The sequence below is a fragment of the Rhinolophus sinicus genome, chromosome 14 (genome assembly GCF_057876585.1).
Source record: "Rhinolophus sinicus isolate RSI-liver-muscle chromosome 14, RSI-T2T, whole genome shotgun sequence".
Classification (NCBI taxonomy): domain Eukaryota; kingdom Metazoa; phylum Chordata; class Mammalia; order Chiroptera; family Rhinolophidae; genus Rhinolophus; species Rhinolophus sinicus.
Genome location: NC_142514.1, coordinates 182,496,043 through 182,507,125, shown reverse-complemented (window position 1 = coordinate 182,507,125; position 11,083 = coordinate 182,496,043). Strand labels below are relative to the sequence as shown.

Genomic DNA, 11,083 nt, shown 5'->3' with positions numbered 1-11,083 from the left:
CGCGCGATGCGGAAAAGGGAAGGATGCGCTTGGTACCGTCCACGCCGCGCCCCGCGCGGCCGGAAGTGAGGTGTCTCATCCCCGAAGTTCCGGCTCGCAGGGGGTGGGGAGTGTTGTTAACCGGAGCCGCCTCCGCAGTCGCGGGGATTGAGCCGGCTCGCGGCGTTGGGCTCCTGGTGAGTATTCGGGATTGTGCCTAGGTTGTGGCTGTAGTCGGGACCTGGCCCATCCCCTTGAGGTCTCCGGGGTTGGCGCGCCCCTGAGCCCCGCCGCCCGCTTTCGGCCTGTCAGCTGGCGGTAGACCGCAGGCGCCCGCGCGCCCGCTCTCCTGAGGCTGGGCCCCACCTGCGACGCTGTAGCTCCAGGCGCTCACAGGTGCTCGACCGCGGGGGCCTAGCCTAGGGTCCCTCTCAGTCCCACCACTGCGTCCTATCGGTCGGCCATTCCTCTGGTGCCCCGAGTTGCCGCTGCCCCAGGGGTTGGGAGCGCCAGGGTTCCAGACTGACGTACTGCGCCCGCTCCCGCGCGGCCCGCGTCGGAGCTGCCCACCCTGGCAGAGCTGTCACCGGCGATGTCGCTTCTCCGGCTGCACCCTTCAGCGCCTTGGCTTCTCCCAGTCCAGGCCGCACGTTCGCGCTTTTGGAGATTTCTTTTGCATCCTACCGCATCGTCTTCACTTTAGGGTTAGTGGTAGCAGTTCTCCCTTCTCCAACATTGCTGCCTTTCCTCGTAGCTCCCTAGGGACGGCGGCTTGGCAGGCAGCTTGGAAAGAGCCCTAGATTTGAAACAACACTGACCCAGGCTCCAGGCCTTGCGTCAGTGTGATCACTTAACCCCTTTTGAGGCTCAATTTTCTGGTTTGTAAAACGGAGTATATGCTATTCTTGATGTGATGGAGATTGTGAGGGTGAAATGAGGATATTTTGTTGTTGTTCTATTTACTGTTGTTCTATTTGGTGTGTTTCAGGCACCAGCTAGGTTTGCAGCATATGGGCAGCACACGAGTTTTCTTTCCTGTCCCCACGCAGGTCTCCAGACCAGGGCAATGTTCCGCACCGCAGTGATGATGGCGGCCAGCCTGGCGCTGACCGGGGCCGTCGTGGCTCATGCCTACTACCTCAAGCACCAGTTCTACCCCACTGTGGTGTACCTGACCAAGTCCAGCCCCAGCATGGCAGTGAGTTGAGAGCTCAGGGAGGGAGGGACTCAGTAGGAGGGAAGGAGGAGGTTGCTTGAGTCGGGGTGGGGCCAGAGGTAAGGTCAGTAGGAGAGAAGTGAAGTAGCCACCAGCTGCTTAACTTTGAATAAACTGTGGTGGGGATGCAAGGAGGTTCCTGAATGATGAGCCCCAGGCGGAGCAAAGCTGAAAGTGACCTCAAACAATAGCTTCTCCTTACTCCTAGGTTCTGTACATCCAGGCTTTTGTCCTCGTCTTCCTCTTGGGCAAGGTGATGGGCAAGGTGTTCTTTGGACAGCTGAGGGCAGCAGAGATGGAGGTAAGATGTTCGTGGCCCCTAAGGTGAGGGCCTGGAAGCTGAGCAAGCCGAATGTCTGAGTTTCACATCATTTCTTGCCAACCCCTAGCACCTTCTGGAACGTTCCTGGTATGCTGTCACTGAAACTTGTCTGGCCTTCACCGTCTTTCGGGATGACTTCAGCCCCCGCTTTGTCGCCCTCTTCACTCTCCTACTCTTCCTCAAGTGTTTTCACTGGCTGGCTGAGGACCGTGTGGACTTTGTGAGTCGAGTCGGGTTCTGTGGAGCAGACAGGAGCCAGGGAGTGGCTGGTGGGCAGGCTTGTGGAGTAAGGGCTGGGCTGGGGCTGTGGGGTGAGCCCCAGCCTTCCTGACGGGCCCCTTCTCTGCTCTGCCTCAGATGGAACGCAGCCCCAATATCTCCTGGCTCTTTCACTGCCGCATTATCTGTGAGTGAGACCCAAGCGAGGGGAGAGGAGGAGGGAGCCGGAGGGAGACAAGGCACCATGGAGGATTGGAACGTGAAAAGTTACTGGCCATGGACTTGTACCCTAGAGCACAGGCTGCCCCCTCAGCCCACAGCTGTACAGGAAAGATAATTTAGGAAGTTCATTTGCATAGTCTTTGCCTGTTCCACTCCATAGCTTCTCAACTGCCTGGCCCCTTAGCTCTTTGCCTCCTCACCTGGCGCTTGGGCCACCCCGATGCGCCCCTAGGCAGAATTGGAGTTCCCGGGGGGCCGGGTACAGTGGAGTGTGCCCACCTGACTAGATGGCTGGGGCCATGGTGGGCTTGAGGGTGGGAGCTGTCTTAGAGCAGGAAGTGGCTGCCAGGCCCTGGGCTGACCCCTCCAACCCCCCACTTGGGGGGTCCCCACAGCCCTTATGTTCCTCCTGGGTATCCTGGACTTCCTCTTCGTCAGCCATGCCTATCACAGCATCCTGACCCGTGGGGCCTCTGTGCAGCTGGTGTTTGGCTTTGAGGTAAAACTGGCTTGGGAGGTTGGGAGGACAGGCCTGAGGTGGCACTGCATGTGCCCTGAATAACCCAACAAACCCTTGCTGAGCACCTGCTCTGTGGCCAGCCCCAGGCGGGCCACCAAGGAGCAGCCAGCAGTCAGTCCCAGCCCGCTACCACCCACTCCTAGGAGAGTGGGGGAGGCACAGAAAGAGGCGCCTGTGGAGGAGCCCCGACCTGGCGCGCAGGGAAGGCTGGCTTCCTGGAAGCCAATCCCAGAGGAGCTGGCTGTTGATGGACAGGAGGAATTAGCTTGATGGACACCTGGGGAGGTGTGTCCCTGGCAGAGGAAGAATGTGTTCATTGACCACGGCTCACACTGAGGAGTGCTTACTGTATGCCAGGCCCTGTGCTGAGCACTTGACCTGCATCTCTTCATCAGCAAAGCAACAGTTATAAAGGAGCCGTTCATGGTGTCACGTTGCAGACAGGCAAACTGCAGTGCCGAGGTCGAGTGGGTTAGGGAGTGGAGGAGCTAGGTGGACCCCGGCTGTGTCCAAGCTGCACTGCACCATCGCACCCTGCTGTGCAGAGGCCTGGGGGCGACAGTGCGGCTGGAGTAGGGAGGGCTGCATGCTGATGTACCCCACCCCCCCACAGTACGCCATCCTGATGACCATGGTGCTCACCATCTTCATCAAGTACATCCTGCACTCCGTGGACCTCCAGAGCGAAAACCCCTGGGACAACAAGGCTGTGTACATGCTCTACACGGAGCTCTTTACAGGTGAGGGGAGCCTGGGCTGCCCAGCCGCGCGAGTCCCGGCCCTGCCGCCCAGGCCGTGACATGCTGCTCTCTGCACCCCCTTCCCCCCAGGCTTCATTAAGGTGCTCCTGTACATGGCTTTCATGACCATCATGATCAAGGTGCACACCTTCCCTCTCTTCGCCATCCGGCCTATGTACCTGGCCATGAGGTGAGCCCAGCCCAGCCAGCGTGCCCCGCCACACCTCACCCCTGTCTGCTCCTTCGCTTCCCTCTCCCAATTTTCACTGAAACTCTTCTTTCAGGCAGTTCAAGAAAGCTGTCACAGACGCCATCATGTCTCGCCGAGCAATCCGCAACATGAACACACTGTAAGTGGGCCTGTCCTAGGTGCTCTCCCAAGCTGTACCCCAGGTCCCCGTGTCTCCACGTACAGTCTTGACTTGTCCTTGGCCTATCCCAACCAGGTACCCAGATGCCACCCCAGAGGAACTCCAGGCAATGGACAATGTCTGCATCATCTGTCGAGAAGAGATGGTGACTGGTGCCAAGAGACTGCCCTGCAACCACATTTTCCATACCAGGTGGGGAGGGCCCTGGGGAGCCGGGCTCTGCGAGGCAGGCCCCTAGGGACCCGCTGACCAGGGCCTGGTCTTGATCCTCAGCTGCCTGCGCTCCTGGTTCCAGCGGCAGCAGACCTGCCCTACCTGCCGTATGGATGTCCTTCGTGCATCGCTGCCAACCCAGTCACCACCGCCCCCTGAACCTGCAGATCAGGGGCCACCACCTGCCCCCCATCCACCACCACTCCTGCCCCAGCCCCCCAATTGTGAGTTGCTGCTCATTTGACCATCTAGCACACTGCTTGCTGGGTTGGGTGGGCAATACTGAGGGGAATCAGAGTCCCTGCCCTCTTGAAGCTCCGTCTGGATGGTGGGGAGGGTACAGGAAGAGCCACAGAGGGTTGCAGTAAGTGTGATCAGTGCTGAGCTCAGAGAGGACCTACGGGAGCAGAGGACACAGCTCCCAATGACTGGGCCCTTGCCTGTGCTTTGGACCTGTCTCACCAAGTCCTGTCTTCTCTCTGCAGTCCCCCAGGGCCTCCTGCCTCCCTTTCCTCCAGGCATGTTCCCGCTGTGGCCCCCCATGGGCCCCTTTCCACCCGTCCCACCTCCCCCCAGCTCAGGAGAGGCTGTGGCCCCTCCATCCACCAGTGCAGGTGAGCCTTTTGGGTGCTGCGACGGCCAGGGTGTGGGAGGAATGGAAGAGCCCTCTTGAGACTCACTGACTTCCTGTTCTTGCTCTTTAGCAGCCCTGTCTCGGCCCAGTGGAGCAGCCACAACCACAGCTGCTTCTGCTGCCTCTGGCTCGGCACCTGGCTCTGCCCCCGCCGAGGCTGCCCCTGCCCCGGGCTTCCCCTTCCCCCCTCCCTGGATGGGCATGCCGCTGCCTCCTCCCTTTGGTAAGCAGGGCCGTGCTGAGGGTTGTTCTGGAGGGTGGGTGAGGGCTGTCAGGCTCAGGCAGCCCAGGCTGAGCCCCTGTCTCCCTCAGCCTTCCCCCCAATGCCCGTACCCCCTGCTGGCTTTGCGGGGCTGACCCCAGAGGAGCTGCGGGCTCTGGAAGGCCACGAGCGGCAGCACCTGGAGGCCCGGCTGCAGAGCCTGCGGAATATCCACACGCTGCTGGACGCAGCCATGCTGCAAATCAACCAGTACCTCACCGTGCTCGCCTCTTTGGGGTACGTCTGCACGGGGGCTATGGCGGGCAGCAGGGCGTGGGGCTGCCGAGAAGGCCCCCAGCAGGGGGTCTTGGTTTTGTCTCTTCTGCCACCCTGCGGTACTTGCTGACTCAGGCCACCTCGCTGTAGGCACACCCAGGGTCTTAGGGTTCGTGGTGCCGTTCATCCTCCCACTGCAGGAGGCCTGCCTGTCTGAGTGAGGGCTATTGGAGCTGACCTTGAATCTCCTCAGTTACAAAGTCAATTACAGTAGCACCTCGGTTTTCGAACGTCTCCGGTGATGAACATTTCGGTTTATGAGCGCGTAAATTTTATGGATCTATGGTATCACTAGATAGTAAAATTCATGCTAAATTTGCAGTTTTAGGGGTTGATTTTAAAGGTCTGGAACAGGATTAATCCATTTTGTGTTACTTTCTATGGGGAAACTGTGCCTCGGTTTTCGAACGTTTCAGAACTCGAATGGACTTCCGGAACGGGTTACATTAGAAAATCGAGGTACCACTGTACCCATTAGTTCACCACGTAACACTGTGACTGGGAATCAGTGCCCCTGGTCTGAGACGGCACATAAAGTCACCTGGAGGCAGCCTTGCCTGAGTTCACAAGTCCTGGCGTCATCACTCACGTGCTTTGTGACCACCATTACCTTATTTAAATAGAGGGGGTGCTCATTCACAGGTCACGTGCACAAAGTGCCTGGCACCAATAATGACAGCGCAGGTGTGAAGGGGAACTTGATTCTGAGACCTGAGCGCTCCTTTATTCAGTGGCGTGTCTTAGTGGGCACCTCCTAAGGAGCCTGGCACCCGGGGTGGAGACTGCAGTGTAATAGTGCACAGGCCCGCAGCCCCTGCCTGCGAGTGGTTTACGAGAGTCTCGTGTAGGACCACAAGCATCCCTACAACACGCGTCCACTCGTGTCTGCTGGTCACTGGGGCAGCGGGGCCGCATCAGTGCTGGACTCTACCCTGTAAGGCTCCCCAAGGGCAGGAGAACCTGCCCAGACATGCCAGGATGCCAAAGCCAGGCCCGCCTCTCGTCCCTTCTGTTCTAGGCCCCCCCGGCCTGCCACCTCAGTCAACCCCACTGAGGAGACTGCCCCTACAGTTGTTGCTGCTGCCTCCTCCACCAGCATGCCGAGCTCCGAGGCCACCACCCCATCCTCAGGAGCCTCCCCACTAGCCCCCGAACCCGAAAAGCCTCCAGGTAGTTGTGGTCAGCCTACAGGGGGGTGGGGCGGGGGACTTCTCTGGGTCCCACTTCTGACTTCTCTGTCCCCAGCTCCCGAGTCAGTGGGCACCGAGGAGCCACCCGAGGACGGAGAGCCCGATGCCGCAGAGCTCCGTCGCCGCCGCCTGCAGAAGTTGGAATCCCCTGTTGCCCACTGACACTGCCCCAGTCCTGCCTCCTGCCCCCCTCGAGCAGCCCTTGCTGGACATGTCCTGCCACCAAGTGCCAGCTCCCTCTATCTGTACCAGGGAGTAGTACCAGCTGAGACAGAGGAGGTGGCATGCCCTAGACCAAGGGGAAGGAGGCCTAAGGCCCCAGCTGACGCCAGCCCTTCCAGTCCCGGGCAGCCATGGGGACCCTGGGTCAGTTCCAGCCTTCCTCTTCCACCCTTCAGCCCTGTGTTCTGCTGCGGCTGTGCAGCAGAAGGGTATAGCCTCTGAGAAGCCCTCTGCCCCCACCCCCTTCTGGGAGAAGGGGCAGCCACTCCGAGCACCACCTGTGTGTGGAGTCACGCTGCAGTGCCGGACAGTATTAGCTCCTGTTCCCCAGTGTGTCCTCACGGGGCTGGGGGCAGGCTAGGAACTCGCTCCCTGGCCCACCCACCAAGACTGGTACTGATATCCTTACCTTACCCTCAACTCCCTGGAAGCCCTTTGTGGTGGTGGCTGTGTCCCTTATGCCCTGTGGCATTTCCATGCAACCACACAACTCAGGGAAAGGAGTGCCTGGGGCAGAGAGGGAGGGCAGCACTGAGGGACCCTGCCCTGCCCCTCCCCCCAGACCCCTCTCCCCGCAGTTTGTTTAACGTGAGACTGTCCTTGGTCTTACCCAGCAGCCACTGCCCAGCCTCACTCCAGGCAGAGGGCTTGTGTCTGCTCTGGAACCACTGCAAGCCCCAGAATCCTCGCAAGGCCGTTTCTCAACGTGCAGAGTTTAGAAGACTTGGAATTACTTCCTTGCTATTACCTGTTGGCTTAAATTTTGTCTTTGAATTTGCTTGACCCCAGGAAAGGAGCAGGAGTGCCAGGCTCCTGATCTTTCTGATTTAGAAAAGGTTCTGGGCCAGGTAGGGAACACAGGAGCCAAGGCCTGCCTGCCTGTCTTTTTCCCTCAGTTTTGTGTTACATGAGTTGCTGGAGAGTTTCAGATGATTATTTAATTTGTAAATATTGTACAAATTTTAATAGCTTAAATTGTATATACAGCCAAATAAAAACTTGCATTAATGATTGGTGGAGCTGGTGTCATAGGATCGATGTGCCGGACTCCTTTTTCTTGCTCAGGCTGTAGACTGCAGAACGGCCTGGAACCAACCTCCAGGAGTGAGAATTTATTTACACAAACCAGCTCTGTCTTTGGGTATATTGTTACTAAACTAATAGGAAGAGATACCCATTTTACACATGAAGAAACTGAGCCCCCAAAAGGTTAATTACCCTGCCTACGGTAAGAGATCGAGGAGGGGAGCCAGGCTCTGAGATCTGTCTTAGCCTGTCTGATGCTGGGGTGGGGTTGGAACTCAAGCCTTTGGCCTTGGCGACAGGGCAAGTGTGAAGGTTCTCTGCCTGGGGGTGGGATGGTATGGCAGAAGCAAAAGGCCACCTTCTTCCTGCCTGCAAAGCAGGTGGCCTTGACACCAGGTCAGCAAGCTGGGAGGGAGGGCCCTGTGCTGGGCTGCCAGGAGCACCCAAGCACCCCCTTGTGGGCAGACCAGGTAAAGCTAGCTAATCACGGCTTTTTGGAGCTGGAAACCCAGTCAGGCCCAAATCTGGTCCGGCACGGGGCGGAGGAAACGGCCTTCTACCTCTCCCTAGGTAAAAAGAAGGAGCCTAGGGGCTGACATGGGCACTCTGTTCTGTGCCCCTGTGCCCAGCACTGCACTTGGAACTGAAGACTTCCAGGACCCACGTCTGGCTTGGAGCAAGGGCTTGGGAACATTAGCAGCAGTGAGGGTCTGAGGGCCAAGGAAGGAATGTGCTCAATGGGTCTGTCCTATGCTCCCCTCCCCTAAACTGGGTGGGCTGTTGCTTCCACCAGAGGGGCAGTGAACAACCTCCAGAAACAATGGCTGAGATCAAGGAACCTCAATAAAGGGAAAGCAGGAACAGGCCAAAGTCGGGGGTCGGAGAGATAGCAACTAATGCCCCCCAGTAGCTCAGCTGTTTCTAATGGGTGTCCAATGTTACGTAGCCCTCCCCCAGGGCTGGCACCTGTGCAGAGGGTCCCATTTCCCCCTTTATGAAAGCAAGGCCTGCTCTGAAGCTCGTTAGCCCTCACTCTACCCTGCCCAAGCGCTCAGCCCCAATTCTGCCTGCTCCAACACCCCCTCTCCTGAGACCCCCTGGAATCCAGTCTGTCAGGGATGCTGTCATGCGGGCCGCTCAGCGGGGCCTCAGAAGCCCCTCTCGAGGAGCCAGGCTTTGAGCTGCTGGTCAAAGTAGCCCTTGACCCGCAGGGTACCTGTCACCTCATTGACCTGGGTGATAGGTGTCTTCCCCAACAATGGGCTCAGAAAATCTTCCACATCCTTCTGCAGGGCCTAGGCAAAGGTGACAAATCAAGCCTGGTCAGGACACCTTCCCCTCTAGAGGATTCCCATCCCTTCGACCCTCATCCACAATCAGACCCTGACCCACCCACCCACTTACCCAAATGTCCCCCTCCACCTTCCGGATGACAGTCATCTGGCGGTTGCCATGTGTGATGTCCGTATAGACAGGGAGATTGTGCATCCGAGAGCGCCGCACAGAGTAGGGGAGGTTGGGCAGGGTGTCTGGGACAGAGAGGGACCGTGATCAGTCAAATTTTCCCAGGCTTCATCCCACCTCAGCCAAGGCCTTTCCCCACTGAGTCTGCAAAGGGTTAGTGCACCCGAAGGCAAAGCCACCTCCAGACCTCAGGTTAGAAGACCTGCTCTTTCCTGAAGTTTAGAGCCAGGACCAGCTTGTTCACCCTGGTACCCCAACGCCCAGCACAGGGCCTGGCACCAGAAGGTGCTCAAGAAGAAATGAAATCAGGGTCACGCCTCCCTAGATCTTTAGATCCCCCTTGGGGGCCAATCCTTGCCCTTCTCCTCTGGGTCAAGGAAGCTAAATTCAATCTCCGGCACAAAGCGATGGGGATGGATTTCTAAGTACTGAACACCTACCACATGCTGGGCTCTGCACTAAGTGCTTTAGGTGCCAAACAGATTATCTCCATTTTGCTGAAACTGAGGTTGGGAAAAGCTAAGTGACTAACTCAGATCACACTGGCAATGAATAGCAGAGCCAAATTCGGACCCAGAAGTGCCAACTCCCAAGCTGTGTTCTCAAGTATGGTAGATGGCCTACAGGTGGAGGGAGAGGGAGTGGGGGGTGGTGTCCAAGCTCTTGGGTCTTCTCTCTATGCTTCACTTTTCCTTCATGGGAAGACCTCACCCCAGTGGTGTCAATGGACGGGTCCTAGTAAAACAGGACTCCATTCCTGGGTCCTTGCTTAAACATGAGACAGATGTTACCCCTAGAGATCTCAACGCAAGCCCTGAACCCACCGAAGAGTTCAGGTCGACCACAAAGAAGCGGTGCTTCCCTGCAGCCTTCAAGCCAGCCCCGTTACCCAGCTCACCTCTGGGGGGCTGCCAGCCACTAGGAGTAGGATAACGTTCATGCTTCGCGGGCTTTGGGATACTGGTAGGGGGTAACAGGCGCTCGACAAACTGGTATTCATCAACAGATTCCACAAAGCTGGGGTAATCGGGAGGCCCCTGGGTCTGGCTCTGAGGCGAAAAAAACAAAACAAAAACCAACCATCTCTCCGTCAGCCCATGTACCACCCACTCACCCCCACCAGAATTTATTCCTTCTGTCACGGCGCAGGGTGAGACTGAAAAAGCAGTCCAAGCATTCTGAAGGGGCTGCCTCTCTTAGTCCCTCCTGGGACTCAAATGAGAAGTGTGTGTACACTGTTGAAAAGCCAATTAACTCTAAGTGTGACCGATATAGCATATTTCAGTATTGAAAGTTTCTTCTGAACATGCTACTGAAATATTCTACTTTTGGGTTAGGTACTTTAAGCAAACGTGACAGTTTTCTACTCACACTCATCCGATGTGACCCCCCCCACCCCCATTACCTAGAAGGTTTCGGCCTCATACAGGCACTAAGTGCTTTACGGATATTGTTTTCACTTAATTCTTCTAACGTGACAAGTTACGTATTGTATTACCCTAACGAAGATAAGGCATTAAATGATCTACCTAGGGTCACACTCCAGAGTCTGTCCTTCCATCTTCCTGCCTAAACATCCTTTTTGGACACTTCTCCCAACAGTTAACCCGGAGTCCTGATAGGCCGCGGGGTTACAATGAGAACAGGTAGGAAGAAAAGGTGGCCTGTATATCATGAACTCCAGGTTCCCAGAAGTGTCACCTATGGACGCTGTGGACCAGTTTCCCCTTCAAAAAATTAGGCAGAGAGATTCGATGTGCAATCCCTCCCAGTTCTGACTAACCGGCGTTGTCCTCCAATCTGATTCCAACCCCCACACTCTGAAGGGCGCTCCAGGCCCTGCCACCCCTCTTCTCAATCTAGTACCGGAGATCCCGAAAAGTGCCCCCGATGAGATGGAAAAACTAAGCCCCAAGTAAGAACGCGGTTTTCAGGGTTGCAAGGAATAACAGTGAGTGTCACACCCAGCCCTCCGCCTCCCGCTCCAAATCCAGTGGTCTCACCAGCCGCCGTAGACCGCAGCCCGGCAGGACGCCGGTTCTCCACCCCAGCAACGAAGCTCGAAATACGGCCGCTGCCATCTTGAACTACTCCGTTCACTAGCCTTCTGCGCGCGCAGCTGGCCTGGTCCCGCCCTTTCCTGTGCACGCCTCCCAGGACCGAAAGAGCGCAGACGCGAAGCGTAAGGGGGCGGAGCTAGGACCACC

The 11,083-nt window shown here is 57.2% G+C and overlaps 2 protein-coding genes across 5 annotated transcripts; one reads left to right on the top strand and one right to left on the bottom strand.

The window, feature by feature from the left end:
• Positions 1–1,045: 1,045 nt before the first annotated feature.
• SYVN1 (synoviolin 1) lies at positions 1,046–7,397 on the top strand. Of its 4 annotated transcripts, none has more exons than XM_019737655.3 (15): positions 1,046–1,177; positions 1,404–1,496; positions 1,585–1,737; positions 1,875–1,923; positions 2,354–2,457; positions 3,092–3,218; positions 3,309–3,408; positions 3,503–3,568; positions 3,665–3,781; positions 3,863–4,026; positions 4,288–4,416; positions 4,510–4,659; positions 4,749–4,935; positions 5,993–6,144; positions 6,220–7,397. In XM_019737655.3, the coding sequence occupies exons 1-15, from the start codon at positions 1,046–1,048 to the stop codon at positions 6,324–6,326; spliced, it is 1,830 nt and encodes a 609-aa protein (XP_019593214.3). In that variant the 3' UTR covers positions 6,327–7,397. The 4 variants fall into 4 exon arrangements, with proteins under 4 accessions (XP_019593214.3, XP_019593213.3, XP_088645813.1 ...); XM_019737654.3 differs by having other exon boundaries at positions 4,507–4,659; XM_088789687.1 differs by lacking the exons at positions 1,875–1,923; positions 2,354–2,457.
• Positions 7,310–11,078, bottom strand: MRPL49 (mitochondrial ribosomal protein L49). The gene is made up of 4 exons (XM_019737661.3): positions 10,880–11,078; positions 9,775–9,925; positions 8,817–8,941; positions 7,310–8,707 (listed from the first exon to the last, which is right to left on the bottom strand). The coding sequence occupies exons 1-4, from the start codon at positions 10,955–10,957 to the stop codon at positions 8,561–8,563; spliced, it is 501 nt and encodes a 166-aa protein (XP_019593220.2). The 5' UTR covers positions 10,958–11,078; the 3' UTR covers positions 7,310–8,560.
• Positions 11,079–11,083: the final 5 nt, after the last annotated feature.

Excerpts from the sequence above, each read along its gene's own strand:
- SYVN1 (XM_019737654.3), top strand. The coding sequence starts at position 1,046 with ATGTTCCGCACCGCAGTGATGATGGCGGCCAGCCTGGCGCTGACCGGG. Across the intron at positions 1,497-1,584 it reads TGAGGGCAGCAGAGATGGAG|CACCTTCTGGAACGTTCCTG; the intron begins GTAAGATGTTCG and ends GCCAACCCCTAG. Across the intron at positions 4,936-5,992 it reads ACCGTGCTCGCCTCTTTGGG|GCCCCCCCGGCCTGCCACCT; the intron begins GTACGTCTGCAC and ends CTTCTGTTCTAG.
- MRPL49 (XM_019737661.3), bottom strand. The coding sequence starts at position 10,957 with ATGGCAGCGGCCGTATTTCGAGCTTCGTTGCTGGGGTGGAGAACCGGC. Across the intron at positions 9,926-10,879 it reads GCTGCGGTCTACGGCGGCTG|AGCCAGACCCAGGGGCCTCC; the intron begins GTGAGACCACTG and ends TTTTCGCCTCAG. Across the intron at positions 8,942-9,774 it reads TGGCTGGCAGCCCCCCAGAG|ACACCCTGCCCAACCTCCCC; the intron begins GTGAGCTGGGTA and ends TCTCTGTCCCAG.